This window comes from Drosophila navojoa, chromosome 5 (genome assembly GCF_054131105.1).
Source record: "Drosophila navojoa isolate 15081-1374.11 chromosome 5, UAZ_NAV_1.0, whole genome shotgun sequence".
In the NCBI taxonomy this organism is placed as follows: domain Eukaryota; kingdom Metazoa; phylum Arthropoda; class Insecta; order Diptera; family Drosophilidae; genus Drosophila; species Drosophila navojoa.
The window spans coordinates 26,254,091-26,272,086 of record NC_142893.1 but is presented as its reverse complement, the minus strand read 5'-3'; the positions used below and the strand labels follow the sequence as shown (position 1 = coordinate 26,272,086).

The 17,996-nt window shown below is 39.5% G+C and overlaps 4 protein-coding genes across 9 annotated transcripts; 2 read left to right on the top strand and 2 right to left on the bottom strand.

The window, feature by feature from the left end:
- Positions 1–27: 27 nt before the first annotated feature.
- Positions 28–9,740, bottom strand: Nadk1a (NAD kinase 1a). Of its 4 annotated transcripts, none has more exons than XM_089261102.1 (4): positions 9,592–9,740; positions 1,214–1,591; positions 472–1,135; positions 28–413 (listed from the first exon to the last, which is right to left on the bottom strand). In XM_089261102.1, the coding sequence occupies exons 1-4, from the start codon at positions 9,723–9,725 to the stop codon at positions 126–128; spliced, it is 1,464 nt and encodes a 487-aa protein (XP_089117228.1). In that variant the 5' UTR covers positions 9,726–9,740; the 3' UTR covers positions 28–125. The 4 variants fall into 4 exon arrangements, with proteins under 4 accessions (XP_089117228.1, XP_017960701.1, XP_017960700.1 ...); XM_018105212.3 differs by lacking the exon at positions 9,592–9,740 and adding an exon at positions 8,519–9,064; XM_018105211.3 differs by lacking the exon at positions 9,592–9,740 and adding an exon at positions 6,300–7,029.
- Positions 9,741–10,447: 707 nt separating this feature from the next.
- Nadk1b (NAD kinase 1b) lies at positions 10,448–13,007 on the bottom strand. 3 transcript variants are annotated; one of them, XM_018105215.3, is made up of 4 exons: positions 12,775–13,007; positions 11,504–11,821; positions 10,858–11,440; positions 10,448–10,789 (listed from the first exon to the last, which is right to left on the bottom strand). In XM_018105215.3, the coding sequence occupies exons 1-4, from the start codon at positions 12,924–12,926 to the stop codon at positions 10,502–10,504; spliced, it is 1,341 nt and encodes a 446-aa protein (XP_017960704.1). In that variant the 5' UTR covers positions 12,927–13,007; the 3' UTR covers positions 10,448–10,501. The 3 variants fall into 3 exon arrangements, with proteins under 3 accessions (XP_017960704.1, XP_089117240.1, XP_017960703.1); XM_089261114.1 differs by lacking the exon at positions 12,775–13,007 and adding an exon at positions 11,990–12,231 and having other exon boundaries at positions 10,854–11,440; XM_018105214.3 differs by lacking the exon at positions 12,775–13,007 and adding an exon at positions 11,990–12,230.
- Positions 13,008–13,844: 837 nt separating this feature from the next.
- Positions 13,845–14,917, top strand: Roe1 (grpE protein homolog, mitochondrial Roe1). The gene is made up of 3 exons (XM_018105218.3): positions 13,845–14,050; positions 14,125–14,461; positions 14,526–14,917. The coding sequence occupies exons 1-3, from the start codon at positions 13,965–13,967 to the stop codon at positions 14,781–14,783; spliced, it is 681 nt and encodes a 226-aa protein (XP_017960707.1). The 5' UTR covers positions 13,845–13,964; the 3' UTR covers positions 14,784–14,917.
- A 136-nt stretch (positions 14,918–15,053) lies between these two features.
- link lies at positions 15,054–16,728 on the top strand. The gene has a single exon (XM_018103126.3). The coding sequence runs from the start codon at positions 15,344–15,346 to the stop codon at positions 16,487–16,489; it is 1,146 nt and encodes a 381-aa protein (XP_017958615.1). The 5' UTR covers positions 15,054–15,343; the 3' UTR covers positions 16,490–16,728.
- Positions 16,729–17,996: the final 1,268 nt, after the last annotated feature.

Genomic DNA, 17,996 nt, shown 5'->3' with positions numbered 1-17,996 from the left:
GAAGCAATATTAAATTGTATATATTTAATAGATTTTGTATAACGTAAACTCAACCAAATATTATATATCTGAATATTGTACAATAGACCGGAGTATTTATTTAGTTAGATTTATATCTGATTATACTATGCGTCGTGGATTTTTAGGTTCTCAATTTCGTCAAGCGTGTCCTCCGAGCCGGATGCCGTCAAATCCGATAGTTCATCAAGACACTTTTGGCGTTTGCGCACATTCCAGTGCAGACCCTCAGCCAAAGAGTCGAACCAGTCGGATATCTGATCCTGTGCGCAAATGCTCGGGACAGGATAAATAGAGGTTGTCACTCGCAAGAAATCACCATGATTTAGCTCCTGATCATTTCGGCCGTCGAAGGATACGCGCGACGTATTCCTACTATCCGGAGATATCGATATCTAAGACGGGAAAATGAAATTGAGATTTAAGGCTTAACAGCGAACTCAATCGTCTTACCTTCAGCTCAACTCCGGCTGGTACAACAATTGGTCTAAAACTTAGTGAATGCGGACAGATGGGAGTTACCAGAATAGCTGGTACAGATGGATGGATCATGGACGCACCAGCGGCTGCTGCGTAGGCTGTGCTGCCCGTTGGCGTCGACACAATCAATCCATCTCCTTGCACCGATGTGATGTACTTGCCGTCCAAGAAAATATCAATGTTGCTTAAGTAGGGTGATGGGCCACGATTGATGACCACCTCGTTTAACACCAAAATACTGCTATAGCCAGATGCAGCCTGTGCTGAGGATGGACTACAGTTGTTGTTGCTGGCCTTTGGGTTACCCAATTCGTCGCAGTGGGATTGTCGTTGCGAGACAGGCTTTATGAGATTACTAGATTGCTGCAGAGACTCCCTGCGGCGCTCGCCTTTCCGGTGGATTGAGCAACGCAGGCGACTACGTAGCGTGAGTGCGGCATGACCCTCCAGCACATTGGTGACTTGCTCTTGGAAGTTGTCACACTGAAACGGTGTCAGGAACCCCAATGAGCCCAGATAGAAAGCCATAACAGGGGGCACCGATTGCTGGAATAACTGTGAGGCATATAGCAGCGTTCCATCGCCTCCCAGGCAGACAATAAAGTCAATACGATCGGTGAGATCATCGCGTCCATCTCTGTAGCAAAGACACCCAAAAATTGTTAGTATAATTAATCATATGCGTGATTACATTCTTAATGGTTCTCGTACTTACTTAAAGGTTACTAGCTTCTCCCGCAGTGCGAGGAAACGAGTGCGTACTCCAGTGTAATACTCGTGCACCAGCCGGAACTTTGCGCTCTCCTCCTCCAGCCGAACGTCATCGCGCAGCAACTTGTCCTCCAGCACTGCGGATTCTACCCAGACTACCATATTTTTCTCCTGGACCAGCCATTCAACCAGCTGCACAAACGGCAACAGCACCTGGGAGTCCTTCTTCTTGATTACGAGGACCGTCAACGGTGGCTTATACCAGGTCAGCCGCTGGCTGGCGGGATCTTGGATTTGCATTACCATTGCAGAATTCTTCATGATGCGCCCGCATGGTCCAAACTGCTGGAACGGCGAAGGTGCGTTTAGGCTACGAGTGCGCCTGAAAACAAAAGTGGAACTGTTAAGTTGCGAATAATACGAATTAGAGAATTAAAAGTGCTTAAAGTGACAAATGTTTAAGGTAAACCTCAAAATGCGCGGCTCCACCTCTTGGCCATAATCTTGGCCTATATGTTTGGAAACAAGGCCTAAATGCAGCGACGCAAGACGCCATTTCGGATGCTGCATACTTATAGCTCTGAAACTTATTTTTATGTGGACTTTAAATCCATATGAAGTACAGAGAGCAGAGCACAACGAAGCTAATTTCTGTACTCCAATAACAGTTCTTATGTACACGAAAATTATTGGAATTTCTGTTGGCTCGCTCGCCCTGGTTAATGCGAATCAGTTGAAGGTTACAAAATCACTGAAAGGCCAAAAAATATCTGAGAATTTACGATTTTGTTCGTTACAGCAACAGCGTTAAGAAACTCGTTTAGCCTCGAACAACGGAATAACGGAAACTGCACGCTTTTTGACGAGAGCGAGAGAGAGAGAGGGGAAGTAAGAGAGTAAGGTAGCAAAAGAGCGGGATAGGCAGTTGGTAAGAGAGAACGCAGTTTAAAAGCGAAAGCAATGAATGGAAGTACTGCACTGTTAGAAAACTCGGAAGTTAGCTTCTATGCAGGGCAGTATACATATTTTTGTCATGATATATCTCTTCACATGTCGTATAAGTCCCTAGATCTTGGGTCGGAATCACAAGAACATAAGCGAGAAATTAACTGTTGCTCTCGTGGATCATGGTTACCTCCAAAACGTTCGAGCTGCTGACCTCAAACTACTCTGCGCCTTCACTGAAAGCCTAACATGAGATGAGCTGAATAGACTGTAGGTATTAAATTCCCAACTGGTAACCAATACAAATGCCTTATTACCCGCGTGGCTATACGGCTAAAGATCTCGGCGTTTCGATCTTTTCAAAATAACACTAATTGATCCCAAGGTAAGCCTACCTGATACTGACACTGGTACTGATAGCAACGTCGACTTATTTAAATGGATAAGATATGGCGAATATAATCATTAAAACAAATTAAAACGGTTAGATATACCCGACTGCCTTAGACTGCTGTTAGAAATAAAATATTTCCGATTATGTCCACTCTCGACAGCAAGTAATTTATTGGCCCACATGTCGAGGAGGTCGATAATGATCCACCGGATTTTGGCACATATTTTCAATAGGTGTATCCACCTAATTATTTGGTTCCACTGAGCAACGGGATAAAAGCCGCACCTGATTAACTTCTGGACATTTCGCTAGAATATTAATTAAGGGCCGTCTGGGCTTTGTTTAACATACTGCGAACGTACATGTAAATTAAAGGTTTACGCGTTTGACCTGCTGCACCTTATGATTTTGATTTTGATTTTGAGTTTTCGCTGTCTGCTGGTCATGAGTTGTTGTTTTGTGTTTTATTTATGAATGGCGCCTCGCACAAACTGGCACGGAATCAATTAATAGTCATTGACTGACATTCAATGCCTTGAGAGTTTTTCAAAACAAAACGCTAATAAACAACAACAAATAAAAGACAGTAGCTTGTAGAAACACAAAATAAAAAGTATTTCGGGCCCACATATACACATGCGGATCGAATAGTGGTTTGGGTGCTTTAAACTAATAAATAAAACTATGTGCTCATCGGATTTGATTCACATAGGGACCATCACAGCAAATGCCTAGCCATTTAAGATGTTCGCAAACTCGTTTCGAAGTTCCCAAGACGGTGATAGCTATTCACAGACAACTATGTATTTCTATCCGTACCTATATCTGTGCAGAAAGGTCACGGCCCCTATGCCGTCGTGTAGGTCAAAATTTTGATCGCGATCAACTTTGACGTTATGCGGTATATTTAATCAACTCCTCATGGCAGCTTCGCTAAGGCTATCTATATAATAATACATTCAAATAGACATGTATATAAATATCAAATGCACTCATTCTAACCTTGAGCAGGAGTTCAGAAACACGGCTATTAAAGCATTTTTATACCCTGCACCCATTGAAAATGGGAAATCGGGCCATAATGTATTTGTGAAAAGGTATGTAACGGGCAGAAGGAATTATCGCAGACCCTATAAAGTATATATATTCTTGGTCAGCACGACGAGCTGAGTCGGTATACCCCTGTCTGGCTGTCTGTCCGTCCGTTAGCGATGATATTTGGCATACTCCTATGTACCATACGCAGTATAAGCTTATCATCTTTTTTCGATAATTCATCCGATAACTTTTTGTGTATATACATATGTATGTGTGCATTAAAGAAGTGTAGAATAATTAGAATATCAGCATGGAGTGTTTAGGGTATTTCCTAGTCGAGCAGTCTCGATTAGAGCACTCTTGTTCCTATTAACCTGATAACGAAATCTGGCTCATCATGCTGGCGTTAACATTTTATTGAAGAACATTTACGTGATAGTTGGCCAGGCACCAATTAATTATACTTTTTATAGTCATTTATAAAATTGAAATGAGTATATTGGTTTTGTGCAATGTCCGTCTTAATCGTCCGTCTGAACACAGTTTTTTGCAGCACTATTGAAGCTAGAGACTTGAAATTTGGAGCACGTACTCGTGTATATCTCCGTTTTATAAAATGTTATTGGAAAATGCATTTCCCGATATACCAGAAATGATATTAGTTGACGGGCTAAATAGCTGAGGATTGGAATGTAGATTTCTTTTCACCACCCAAGATCGAAAGGATCCGGATTAGCTATGACCCATTAGGGGCGTGGAAAATCGGGGAAAATAGTATCTCCTAGAGTTTTAAGGTTAGAGCGCTAAAATTTTTCAGGCGAGCTAATGTTATGATTCTAAAAAGAAGAATGAAACAACTAAGAAAGCTCTAGTCGAGACTGCTCGACGACGAGATCCCCTGAACACTTCGCGCAACTGATATTTCAATAATTCTTTGCGTCTTCCTGCTTGCACAAGACACACATACCGTATGTCGCAGTGTGGGCTTACTATGGGAACTAAATTATTGAATAACTTTACATGAGGATGTACGTTCCTTATGAAACTTTAATATTGTGATTATAATATTAAAATGAGTATATATTTACCAAAGCACAAGTCTCTAGTATATGAAATACGCTTTTAACAGATTTAAGGATGAGCGGGTGAATATAGAGGTTGGGAGTGAATTATATCAAAAATTAATATTGTATAAAATGAATCTGAATATATATTTAAAATTTGAAGACTCTAGGTTTAAAGATGTAGCAGATATATTACTGATTTTCGAAAAGGTTTTAAAATATAAAAAATAAGCAATATCCACGCTATATATACGGACATTTTAAAAAAGTTCAAGTCTCTAGCCCTTATTTCTTCTGAGATCGACGCGTTCAATCATACGGACAGACAGACTGAATCGACTCAGGGCTAAATCGACTCAGCTTGTCGCTCTGATCAAGAATATATATACCATTATACCCTGATTTTTATTTTTTTTTTTTTTAATCAGTTCAGGGTATAACAAGTAAGAAGACTCTAGTCGAGACTGCTCGACTAGGAGATACCCTGAACCCTCCAAGCTGATATTCTGATCATTCTGCACTTCTTTTATGCACGCACACATTCATACATATGCATCCACCCTCACGCGCTCGCGATCTGCTAACTGCGCAGTAAGCAGCGACTGCGCTTGGGCTGCGCTGCAGTGTGGGCGATAGTATGAGAATTTACATGGTGAATAACTTCTTTTATAAACAAACGATCTTAATGAAACTTTCAGGGCGTAATTATATGATCAAAATGTGTGTACATTCCAAAGCACAAGTCTCTAGTACTTGAAATACGTTTTTTACAAATTGAGGGCGAAGGGGGCGTGGTATCCAAAATCTGTTGATTACAAAATGTTTGTATTCATCATATATATGTACACTGCAAATCTGAAGTCTCCACTTCTAAAAGTACTCCGATGAGGCTCAAAAAACAAAATCAATTTTTCGATTATTCTCGATAAAAAAGTTATCGGATGAGTTATCGAAAAAATAAAGCAAACTCGTACTGCGTATGGTATACACGAGTATACGAAAAAAATTTCAGCTCTCTAGCTCTTATATCTTCTGAGATCTCGGCGTTCATACGGACAGACGGACGGACGGACGGACGGACGGACGGACAGACGGACGGACGGACGGACAGACGGACAGGGCTATATCGACTCAGCTCATCGTGCTGATCAAGAATATATATACTTTGTGGGGTCTGCGATGATTCCTTCTGCCTGTTACATACTTTTACACAAAAACATTATACCCTGATTTCCCATTTTCAATGGGTTCAGGGTATAAAAATATGTGCAGTGGAGGTTACCACATAAGAAGTGGCGAAATATGCTAGGTGCAAAGTAGTACTTGAATAATTGATATCTAATCATGTAACCCATGCAGCTCCCAGAACAAACTTCAATTGTAGCCAGAACTCGGATCTCGTAACGCTAGATTACACCCAACGTACGTAATCTGAGAACTGTTATCGGGCCCACGCCCAATCTTTGTACGTGTACGGGTAGCGCCGCAATTAACGACTTATAATTCCAAAAGTAATCGACACTCGAAACAGGAGAAAGAAAATCATCCGCAACATGAATCGAGTGTTCAGTGAATCGAACGGAAGGCGATCTTGTTGGGGTATGTCCACTTATAGCATAGGACGTTATGTTTTGATTATTGTTACTTACGGCCAAGTGCCGGAGCGTCTACGACGCGCCGTAGCTGTTAAATAGTCACTACTATAGTACTCCAATCCCTGAAGCGGCCTATTTTGATGGTCTTTGGCAACGGTATCTTTAAGCCTGCTGACAGTTCTACTGCTCGAATTGCTGTTGGCCAACTGTTGATGCTGGTGCTGATGCCGATGCTGGTGGTGGTTGGCGCTCTGACGAGCGATCAACTCATTGTAGTGGGTCAACTGTTGCTGCTGCTGGTTTCTTCCATGGGCTCCACACCAGGTTAAGCCATAGTTCCAGCGCTCTTCGAGGCGGTGCTGATGTAGAGTGGCCAGATCGATGTCCGAGCGGCAGGACATGGCTCAAATAATTCAAAGATCACTAAACAAAATTCACTTTTCCAATTTCTTAGCACATTTGCGGAAACTTGATCAAGCTGCAATATTGTATTTCGTTAGCTTCACGTTTTCTTGGCGTTACAGACTACTAATCAAACCACTCTAAAGACGACCCTGGCCGATTGCTCAAAATTGTAAACAGATTTAACCTTGCTCCCTTTTTCGAAAAGTGTTAAAGCGAACTTCACAAAAACCACGAATATTTTATTATTGAGTCAGTCAGATGCCTCTCGAATCAGCAGGGTAAGCGAAGCAAAAATACGGTAAGAGCGTCAATTATATGTTAAATGAAAATATCAAAGTAATATGTTGCTATTTTGCAACAGGTTTTATAATACAAATGATAAAAAAAACAGCAATCGTAGACATTAGGTTTTTGCCTCTTGTTTTTGCTTTTTAGCTTTTGAATGCTTATGAATTTTACTCAAGTTCCGGCTCTGACGTCAACTAATTGCCTTCGGTATTTGCATAAAAATTCCAGTCAACAAGCCAACGAGAAATCTCAGCAATAAAGAGAGCAGGAAAAAGAGGAAGAAAGCAAAACAAAGAGCCAATCATCAATCATTAATCAGCATCTTGTGAGAATCATTTTTGACAAAGGACAGAAGCCTTTGAGAAAAAATTATGTTCTTATATGAGGAATGAAGTAATTTTCAATGATAAATTATTATTTTTCAAAATTATTTTTTGAGTGCATAAATCAAGAAATTGGGCAGATCAATTTATTGATAGAAAATAGGAAGCAATGCATTTAGGTTCAAAAATAAAAATTGTTAATTACAATAATTGTGCACTTAACTTGTAAACAAAGAAAACAAATATTACATTAACGAACAGGTTTGTAGCGATCTATTGAACAAAGAAATGTTATGAAAACAAAGCAAGTACATAATCTAGTATACTAGATAGCTAGACTCGGGACTCAAGTCTCAAGACTCACTCGAGGGTAATTGTTGGCTTGATCAGTGAGGCTAATCTAAGTCTTATTGATTCTTACAAAAAAATTGCCGAGGAGGGCTGCACGTGTAAACGCCCAAGATTGTTTCAGTTAAATGCACGCTCATGTTAAGATAGAAGGACTATTCAAAACACAGAAGTAACTTGGTTACATATTATATAATATGGCGTATTAAGCACACGTAGCTTTTAGCCCTAGCTTCAAGCGAAGCCAACGACCGACATGAGAAAAAGAGAGCGAGCGAACGACCGACCGACAGAGATAGATAGAGAAAGAGAGAGAGAGAGAAAGAGAAAGAGAGAGAGACAGAGAGAGAGATAATCTACACAAAAGACACGAGATAGGTAGAGGTATCACCAGAGAGGCAAGGAAAGAGAAGAGAGCGCGCTCCGCCGATCTCACGAAACACAACCGTGCTGTCTGATGAACCAGCGATAACTGAACTGAAACGCCAAAAAGGTGATAAAATTATAATTTGTTGTACGATTTGAAAATAAAAGTTTAGTATCGTCTCCAATCATCGCAACGATCAGGTTGTAAAAAGCTGAGCAATTTTTGGACACGCGTCGTATAATCAATAGAGAGCGTGCGAGAGACAAACAGAGAGACTTATTTTACAGGTGCTTATTTGTCTGGTAGTATATATGTTTGTATGTATACATATAAATAAATAAAAAAAAAACAAGTAGACAATCAACGGTAACCAAGTTATATAAACAACGCAGTAATTGGCGAATAGTCTTGTCTAATTATTCATTTTATTCGAATCTAATGATTACAATTGTAAAAAATATCTATTTATTCTTTGGAATGTATGAGGGCGTGTGCGCGTATATGCAATCCCACTGATTAATTCAACTACTTCTTTTACTTACCACCACCAACGCATTTCTCTATCGCTAGCAGTGCCATTGGTCAGGAGGCCAGGGCCAGGAGCGGATGACGCTGATCCATTGTTGTGGCGAGCACTGATTAAACTTATCAACTTATTGTCATGCTCGTCGTAGTTGCCACAGTGCGAAGATACACCTGCACTTCGGTCTCCAGTTGCACCTGGCACAGACTGTGCAGGGGTTGTCTTAGTTGTTGGACTTGGACATTGTATTATGTTGTAAGAGGACGAGGACATGGTTTACACTCACAGATCAGAAAAAAAACCTTAAAGTAAAATTCTACCGCACACAACAGTATTTAATGAAACTTAAACGTATTTGCAAACATTCAATTTGGGCACCATGGTTATGGAATTATTAACATTTTTGTGGTTGACCTACAAACGCGTTGACTTGACATCGTCTGTACAATGTTTATTATTAATATTATGGCTGACGGATACGCAGCATAAATGAAGTATGCAACGCACTTTAAACTCTAGCAACATGTATATTTATTTATTTATTTATTTGAGAATCATTACATTTGCTAGATTTAATCGATACGTCTGGAACCAGTTCGATTAACAGACTCTCTCTCTCTCTCTCTCTCTCTGCGAACAATGAACATTCAAACTCCGACTTAGGCACTTTTTTTTAACTGATACATCCGGGAAAAATTGTTAGCTTGCATAGTTTTGTCATACTACATATAAATTTTACATAACAAAAGAAGTCGGTGTCTTAAACAAGTTATATATATTAACTTAACAGCGATAAGTCAGCTGTTATGAAACGCATATCGATTATTCATTTCTGATTTTGGATTGAATTGTAACATATTTATCGCTTATTATTGATAATAATAATAATAATATAAATCATATAAATATATTTGGAAATCATTTTTTTCTTACAACTATTTCTTAAATGTAGACAGTGCTGCTATCGATATCATACAAATCGAATACAAACTGGTTGCTATATCACTCAGAGCTTCAGTTATTTTTAAACTCATTTTGTTCAACAGTTCAAGGACGGATTGATTGTGAAAAAAGTAGCATAGTTATGCTTACCGAAACTGATTTCGCTTGTCGTATAAACTACCCATTTGCAGATTATTTTGTGTAGTAACTGTTGTTTTCAGTACAGGCACTGCAGAACCATGTTGACACATTTGTCTAGCTCGTTCCATATCCCTTACATTCATTTTGATTTTAATTTAACTCAATTTAATAACAGGAATATATTAAAAAAATTTTAAGTTTTACGCATAAACACAACCGCACGCTGTAACCGCTCAAAGTGTACTATAGCATACGCCTATATTTCGAGATTTTATGCATTTCATATGACTAGATAAGCACGCACACCTGACACGACCCACACACATACATACTTTGATATTGATTCGCACACCTTGAATCTGTTAACAAAAAAGGCAAAAACAATCCACAGTAAAAAAAATTTGCTTAAAACATGAAACAATGGCAAAAATCTTGTGTGCAAGTGTATATATATCTTATGTATACCTGCGAAGCATTAGCCATTCTCTTTATTTTTTTGCCTAGACAAAAAGCCTTCTAATTGATGCTCGATAAGCCCAAATGCGTATCATCGGAACTGCTAATAGAATGGCTATAGCAGTGCAAACATATTAAGCCGAGGTGAGCAACATGTAACCAACCATGTACATGACAAATGATATACACCTATATATAAATACAGGAACGAAAATTAATGTTCACTTAAACTGAAGTATTTCGTTGCATGCTGCGCATGGGCAACTCAGCAGAGACAGTGTAAATAGATTATTTTTTATATATTTTTCAAAATATTCGAGTCGTTAAAATCAAACAATATAAAAAAAATATTAAAATAATGTTAAATTAAGTTATAGGCACATAAACAGAAAGAGATTGCACAAATGTGCACTACAGTGAAAGCTTACAAGCTTATTATTGTCCAAATGGGGGTCTCTGCGCACTACACATCATACAATTTTGTATTTTCAATCTCATCGAATGTATCTTCCGATCCAGATGCAGTTAAGTCTGATAATTCATCAAGGCATTTCTGACGCTTGCGCACATTCCAATGCAGTCCATCGCCCAGAGACGCAAACCAGTCAGAGATTTGATCTTGGGCACAAATACTGGGGACGGGATAAATTGACGTGGTTATGCGCAGACTGTCGCCATGAAAGAGCTCTTGCCGATTGCGACCATCGAAGCTCACCCATGAAGTGTTTCGACTCTCAGGTGAAACTGAAATCTGCAAAACGCGCATTCATTCAAATCATATTTAGTTTCTTCTAATAGCTTATTATTATTAGTACTTGCTTTTAATTCAACACCTGCGGGAACTACTATCGGTCGAAAACTCAACGAGTGCGGACATATAGGTGTTACCATAATGGCAGGCACGGAAGAATGTATCATGGAGGCACCAGCGGCCACCGCATACGCCGTGCTACCCGTGGGCGTGGACACAATCAAACCATCGCCCTGCACCGACGTAATATACTTGCCATCTAAAAACAAATCAATATTGCTTAAGTACGGCGATGGGCCGCGATCAATTACGACTTCGTTCAATACTAATATGCTGTTGGCCAAGGGGGACGGTGGCTCGGCACACGAATCTCCCGCGTGCTCAAACCCGTGGCGATTTTCGCTTCTTCGATGCATAACGCAACGTAGCCGACTACGCAATGTAAGCGCTGCATGGCCCTCCAATATACTGGTTAGTTGTTCTTGGAAATTATCAAAACGAAATGGCGTCAAAAAGCCTAGAGATCCTAGGTGGAAGGCCATCACAGGTGGTACCGATTGCTGGAACAATAACGAAGCATATAACAGTGTGCCATCACCACCGAGACATACGATAAAGTCGATACGGTCTGTAAGATCATCCCGACCATCTCTGTTAGAAATAAATCTTTTTTTATATAAATAAATCTTTTTTTATATAAATCTAAAAACTTGCTTGAAAGTCACGAGCTTGTCGCGAACGGAGCGAAATTGTAGGTCTTCGTTGAGAGTAATGTCGTCTAGCACTGCAGATTCTACCCAAACAACCATATTCTTCTCCTGAACCAACCAAGTGACCAGCTGTACGAATGGCGTTAATACGGAGGCATCGCAGACTTTCTTGATGACCAGCACAGTGAGTGGGGGCTTGTACCATGTAAGACGCTGACTGGCTGGATCCTGGATTTGCATAACCATTGCCGAGTTTTTCATAATACCCCCACATGGCCCAAATTGCTGAAACGGTGACGGTGCGTTTAGGCTGCGAGTACGCCTGCAAAGAAAAAAAGCGAGAAAGTTTCTTCTATTAACCAATGATTTTAAAGAAACGGATTTTTTAATGAAAAAAGTGTAGTTGATATAGCGAATATGTGAAGCATTTTCATTTATCTGTTTTATGCGCAGATGAGCGGGTCATGACAAATGAGACAAAAAAGCTCACCACCACCAGCTGCTGTTCATGACGTCGTCAGAGGCTGTGCTGGAAGCATTTTTGTCATATAAATCCCTTTTGCTAACATTATGGCACTGTTGCGGCTGTCGCGGACTTTGTTTTACATGATTGTATTTTAACGATTCTGGCGTCGTAGACATTATAAAATTTCACAGCAAAGAGTTTCAAACCATTTTTTTTATTGAATACAAAAATGTGACTGTAGACTGCATCCGGCAAAATGCTAATAAAAACATATACATAGGTTCCCAAAAATACCTAAGGTGGACATTAACATTTATATTGCATACTTTTAACAGCTGGTATTATGTTTTCATGTCTTTTTCTACTTATTCACGAAAGTGAATGTTGGGTTAACCACTCAAGTCCAAAGAGCTATGGTGGATATATATCTATATATATATAGGCGTCAAAACCGCAAGAATTTATATATCCTACCGTTTCAGAGCAAGAAGCTTCAAATTTGGATAGTTGAGTTATTGGTTATTGGTTATCTATCGATAGCCCCAAAATAATTGTTACGCCTCCTTAGGGGCGTGCTAAATCGAAAAATACCCCATAATTTTAACATTTTTTAAGCGTAAGCATTCAAGTTTTGCAGTTACGGTACCGTCAGCTCATTCTAGGAACTGGCCAAAAATGAGTTGTCTACCGCCACGAGGGGCGTGACAAATAAGGAAAAACTGAATTTTCTTCAGAATTAAAGCAAAACTTAGCTACCACTGCAATGTTCTTGTGTTAGTTTCTTTCAATTCGTTTTTTTTTTTACTTACCGAAACTGTTTACGTCTTTCAGTTAAATCTAAAACGCGTGCTCTCCTCAACGGCTTCGGAGAATTTTGTGTTTCGTTTCTATCGGGATCATCCTCTACAGATATGGAGTTGGCTGCCATTTGGAGAGCCAATTGCATCTCTTCGTCGCTCATTTTGACAGGATGGTTAAAATCGTTGTTTTACGATAAATGTGATCGCAACTTCACTGGCACAGTGTTAAGTTTCAACTAAATGGGTTCCTATGCCTTAACTTATATAATATATACATCACCTGAATACAACATTTATTTACATACGTACGTGAATATACACAAACACGGACATGTATGTATATGTAAAGTACTGTATTGAAAAAGCACACATACTCGTACTTTGAATTTTAAAGATCGTACTCGAAACAATAATGCAGCCTCCTATTGTATTCGAATAGAATATACCGCGCACACAGTTCTACATCATTTAATAAGCTATTACACTTTTATTCACTGATGCGAAAGATAAATTAACATGTTCATCTTCATCCAGTATCAAGAAAGTATTAAAGTTAAATCAAAAGTGAATCCCCGGTTGTATAATATACGGTTACAGGGTATACTTGAATATTTGCATTTGATCTCAACAGAAAGACTACCTACATACATATGTATGTATGTACATGCATACATATGTAATCATAGATATATGTACATATATGTATTTCGTATATTTTGTATACGAGTGAGAAAATGTGTAGCGAGTCTTAATAATTTTCTACAGTTGCAGGCGTAACTGTATGCTGTTTTTAAATATAATTGATTGCGTTCACCCTGCGGCAAACAGGCGTACACCTTATGTAAAAATATAGATATTTCAAGGTAATCCATTGTAACTACAAATTTATTGTGTATAAATTAAACCAATCAGTCCGTTCAGCTTATTTGGTGTTAATAAAATAAATACATACCTGTGTTTTCCAACTATTATATCATTGATATAAATATATTATCATTTATTTGAATATTCACAGTAAGCTCAAAAAGCTCAATGCTGTGCATAAAATACCAGTTCAGTTTTTGGTATTTTGAATGTACATATGTATATCGTTTGTGTTCTCGATTAATCAGTAAGCGCTGAGGCAAAAATTATTTCAGTGCATTGTGACTGTAAGAGTTGTTAAAAGTTGCATATTTTTTAAGAAAACAATAACTTCAATGGCAACGAAAGCGTCTGTAACTATGAAAATGCTAGCTAATCGCGTAGGCAACTTTGTACCCACGACTTGTATAAAGAACATAAGGTGAGCGCTACCACATGGGTTCACTTCTGTGACGTAATAATGGACGCTCAATTCTTGTAACCAAATCATGACAGCTGGCTGTGCCATTCCCAATCACAATTGCTGCGGGGTTATACAACGGAAAAAAAGGAGCAAGCCATAGCTGACGATGCTACACCCGTGGACCAGAAAAAAGTGCCACAATCACTGGAAATCGAGCGGCTGACGCAAGAGTTGGCGGAAGTTAAAGAGCAAAACAGCGAACTTTTAGACAAATATAAGCGTGCACTGGCTGATAGCGAGAATATGCGCACACGGTTAAACAAACAAATAAGCGATGCAAAAATTTTTGGAATACAAAGTTTTTGCAAGGATCTCTTAGAAGTAGCCGACACACTTGGCCATGCAACTCAAGCAGTTCCTAAAGAGAAAGTAATTGTAATTAAGTTCTCATCAACAACGCATAATGTAATATACTTTTGGTCTTATCTCTTAGCTTAACGGCAATTCCGATCTGAAGAATCTGTTTGAAGGCTTAAGTATGACACGCGCTTCATTGCTTCAGGTGTTCAAGCGTCATGGTCTAGAACCAATTGATCCAATCAATGAAAAATTCAATCCCAATCTGCACGAAGCATTGTTCCAAAAAGAAGACTCCACTGTTGAGGCAAACACGGTTATAGAGGTTACCAAGCTCGGCTACAAACTACACGAACGTTGCATACGCCCCGCTCTGGTTGGCGTGTCCAAATGATAATACCACGATGCTCATCGCAGTCCTATTTTATACACAAGCAACATTTACATACACTACTTTCCAGTTTGCACTTTGTCTTTCGCTGCTAAATTCATGTACGATACTATGTAAATACATATAGGTTTCCCATATACAGGGAATTCGCCTATTTCCTAATTACTAAGCGTAGTTGGGCGCTCAGTGTACAACTTATTTTCCCCTCGGACTTAGATTCTTTAGTTTAAGGGATTTATGTATATTTAATAAACTCTAGTTTAGTATTTTAAAATTGAAATTTTTCAAACGAACATTTATACATATGTATAACCGCTAAGTTTGAAAATTCTGAGAAGGCATCTGTAATTTGATGATACAGGTAGTCGAAGGCGATGAATTTTCAATGGAAATCGTATCGATGGCCCAACAGGTATAAAACGTTTCGCCTACGCCGTCGACCATTCGTGGAAACAAGAAAAGAGAATTCCACGAAGGTAGCAAACAAGAATACGGATTAGGTTTCTACAAGGGTCAATCGACAATGATTTATCAGTTGTTCTTTTAACCTCGTGTTGAGTAGAATGTTCGCTGGGCTGCTGAAGTTCCTTTTGCATTTGGCTCTGTGGCAATGTATCAGGGGCCGTATTCCTTTGATGCCCAAATTCTACAGGCAAGACAGTCCAATTATTGTCGACACTGATAAGCTAAGATTGAATCCAAAGTTACAAAATGGACTCTATTATAATATTCCCGCCTTCAAGCTTATTAATCCGAGCACACTTAATCCAACCTCGATGAAGTACACAAACACAGTAGCATCAAGAGTGGCTGGCGACTATCCCAAGGATTTGATTGATATGGCTCGCACTAAGCTGGGCTTTAAGCGTATAGATCAGCTGCCCACCCTAAATAATCTCGGGAGTCTGCTGGGCACTAGAAATGATGATGAGACAATCAAATATGTGCGCTCTCTGACTTCTACAGATCAAGGTATAGCACTCATGAAGGCATACTTGGAGTCGACCGATTATGAGCCAACCAATTCCAACAATGATAGCGGGGATAAGACGGAAGCAAATGATAATAATAATACAGATTTTGATGTCGACTACGATACGACGCCATCCAGGCCTGATACAACTGTAACAATGAAGACACCAACGCCGCAGATGGAAGCGGGTAGCCTAATGAAGGGTGTGAACGAGTTCATAAATCAATATAAATTGTGGCCGGACAGATTGCCATATAAGCATGTGCTGGTGGGACCCGTGCACCCAAGCAGCAACCAGAAACAGAGCCTAGCACCAGCCTTGCAACCCGTACTTTTGCGGAACTCATTGCCCTATCATTATCCTATTCCGTTGCGACCCGTATTATCTCCAAGGCCCAACACAACTAAGCAGACGCCAGACCCAGTCAGCAACAACGTAAACACAAGCAAATCCGCCACCGATTTGGGGGCGCCACACCTCAGCACTCCTAAAAGGACATCTGCTCTCGTGACACCGCATGTTCACGAGCTAGCGCGAATTGCTAATATTTCCCCAGACATTCTTGACAGCTTTTTGCAACAGCAACCAAAGCTGGCCGAATTGGCTAAACGGTTTAGTCGACTACCGCTGGTTCAGCAACAAAGGAAAGTTGTTGACTCGCAATTGTTTATGGCTGTCAAAAGAGCCCTGGCACAGGAGAACTTAAAGCGTTTGCTTAGAGCATCGCAGGCATAGATTTAGTAGGTTTCAACAATAAAAATTAAATAAATACAACAAATAATTTTAAACTGGGTTGGTAGCCGAATTTACGATGTTATGATATGCATGTACATATGTACACTTGCCAGAAAAACTATGCGTACAGGCTTAACGTGCGACTTTGATAGAGAATAAATATGATAAATATCAGTATTGTTATCAATATTATATTTTTTAGTGAAAAACTATTTAATAACACACATTTATCAACAATTTTTTTTTAATAATATTATACAGTTTTTTTTTTATATTTTAAATAAGAAAATAACAACGAAAATTCACTTAGAAAAAGTATGCGTACAAACTAAAAACCCACTGTTCTTAATCGTCGTGTGAAGCTTTTAGTACCGTTAAACAGCATATTACGGTTAAAAAAGCATTAAAGAATGTCAATCACGTGTTGGTTTGCAAATTTTGTCATTAAGTTGATAGATTTCGTCATGGGTAGGAAAACTAAAGAGATTGATACCGATTTGAGAAAACTCATCGTGAAATTACGCGATGAAGGGAAATCTTTTAGGGAAATTGGCGAAATTGTTGGCAGAACGCATTCTTCTGTCCAAAGGGTAGTCAATAACGTTAATTTGACTGGCTCAGTACAGTCAAAGCCACGCTCTGGGAGGCCCTCAAAGCTGACCGAGAGAGAGAAGAGGGACGTGCTGAAGACGGTGCGGCTAAACCCCGCATTAACTGCAGCCAAGATTAATCAGGAAGTTAAAGAGAAATATAAAAAAGAGCTCCACGAAGACACCATAAGAAAATTTTTAAAGAAAAATGAATTAAATGCCCGTGTTGCTCGAAGGAAGCCACTTATCACTGATGCAAATAAAATCAAACGGATGGATTTCGCCAGAAAATACTTGGAAGTCAATCCAGAGTATTGGAACCAAGTGATATTTAGTGATGAGAGCAAATTCTGTATATTTGGTATCAAGGGGAGAAAGCTTGTGTGGCGAAAGAGAGGCACTGCGTTCGACGTACAAAATCTAGCTCCAACCGTTAAGCACGGTGGAGGTGGCGTAATGGTGTGGGGGTGTATGGCAGCAAGTGGAGTGGGCAATTTGGTTTTTATTGAGTCCACAATGAACCATATGGATTACCTCCATATCTTAAAGCACAATTTACACCAAAGCGCCAGACAATTGGGTCTTGGGGAGGACTTTGTCTTCCAACATGACAATGACCCCAAACACACAGCTCACAATGTCAAGCTCTGGTTGCTCTATAATACTAGACACCAGCTTCATTCGCCTCCCCAGTCACCCGACCTTAATCCCATAGAGCATTTATGGGATTTTTTGGAGCGCAAGATTAGAGAGCGAATAATTACGTCAAAGGACATGCTCAAATCGGTTCTAATGGAGGAGTGGCTCAAAATTCCGGCTGATTTCACCCGGAAATTGGTGGCATCGATGCCAAAACGGTTGGAAGAGACTAAGAAGCGAAAGGGGTATCCAACCTCATATTAATTTTCAAATTTTCG

Excerpts from the sequence above, each read along its gene's own strand:
- link (XM_018103126.3), top strand. The coding sequence starts at position 15,344 with ATGTTCGCTGGGCTGCTGAAGTTCCTTTTGCATTTGGCTCTGTGGCAA.
- Nadk1b (XM_018105215.3), bottom strand. The coding sequence starts at position 12,926 with ATGAGCGACGAAGAGATGCAATTGGCTCTCCAAATGGCAGCCAACTCC. Across the intron at positions 11,822-12,774 it reads GAAAGACGTAAACAGTTTCG|GCGTACTCGCAGCCTAAACG; the intron begins GTAAGTAAAAAA and ends TTTTCTTTGCAG. Across the intron at positions 10,790-10,857 it reads CCGCAGGTGTTGAATTAAAA|ATTTCAGTTTCACCTGAGAG; the intron begins GCAAGTACTAAT and ends CGCGTTTTGCAG.
- Nadk1a (XM_018105211.3), bottom strand. The coding sequence starts at position 6,646 with ATGTCCTGCCGCTCGGACATCGATCTGGCCACTCTACATCAGCACCGC. Across the intron at positions 1,592-6,299 it reads AGACGCTCCGGCACTTGGCC|GCGCACTCGTAGCCTAAACG; the intron begins GTAAGTAACAAT and ends TTTTGTTTTCAG. Across the intron at positions 1,136-1,213 it reads GAGAAGCTAGTAACCTTTAA|AGATGGACGCGATGATCTCA; the intron begins GTAAGTACGAGA and ends TCTTTGCTACAG.
- Roe1 (XM_018105218.3), top strand. The coding sequence starts at position 13,965 with ATGGCAACGAAAGCGTCTGTAACTATGAAAATGCTAGCTAATCGCGTA. Across the intron at positions 14,051-14,124 it reads ACTTGTATAAAGAACATAAG|CTGGCTGTGCCATTCCCAAT; the intron begins GTGAGCGCTACC and ends AAATCATGACAG. Across the intron at positions 14,462-14,525 it reads AAGCAGTTCCTAAAGAGAAA|CTTAACGGCAATTCCGATCT; the intron begins GTAATTGTAATT and ends CTTATCTCTTAG.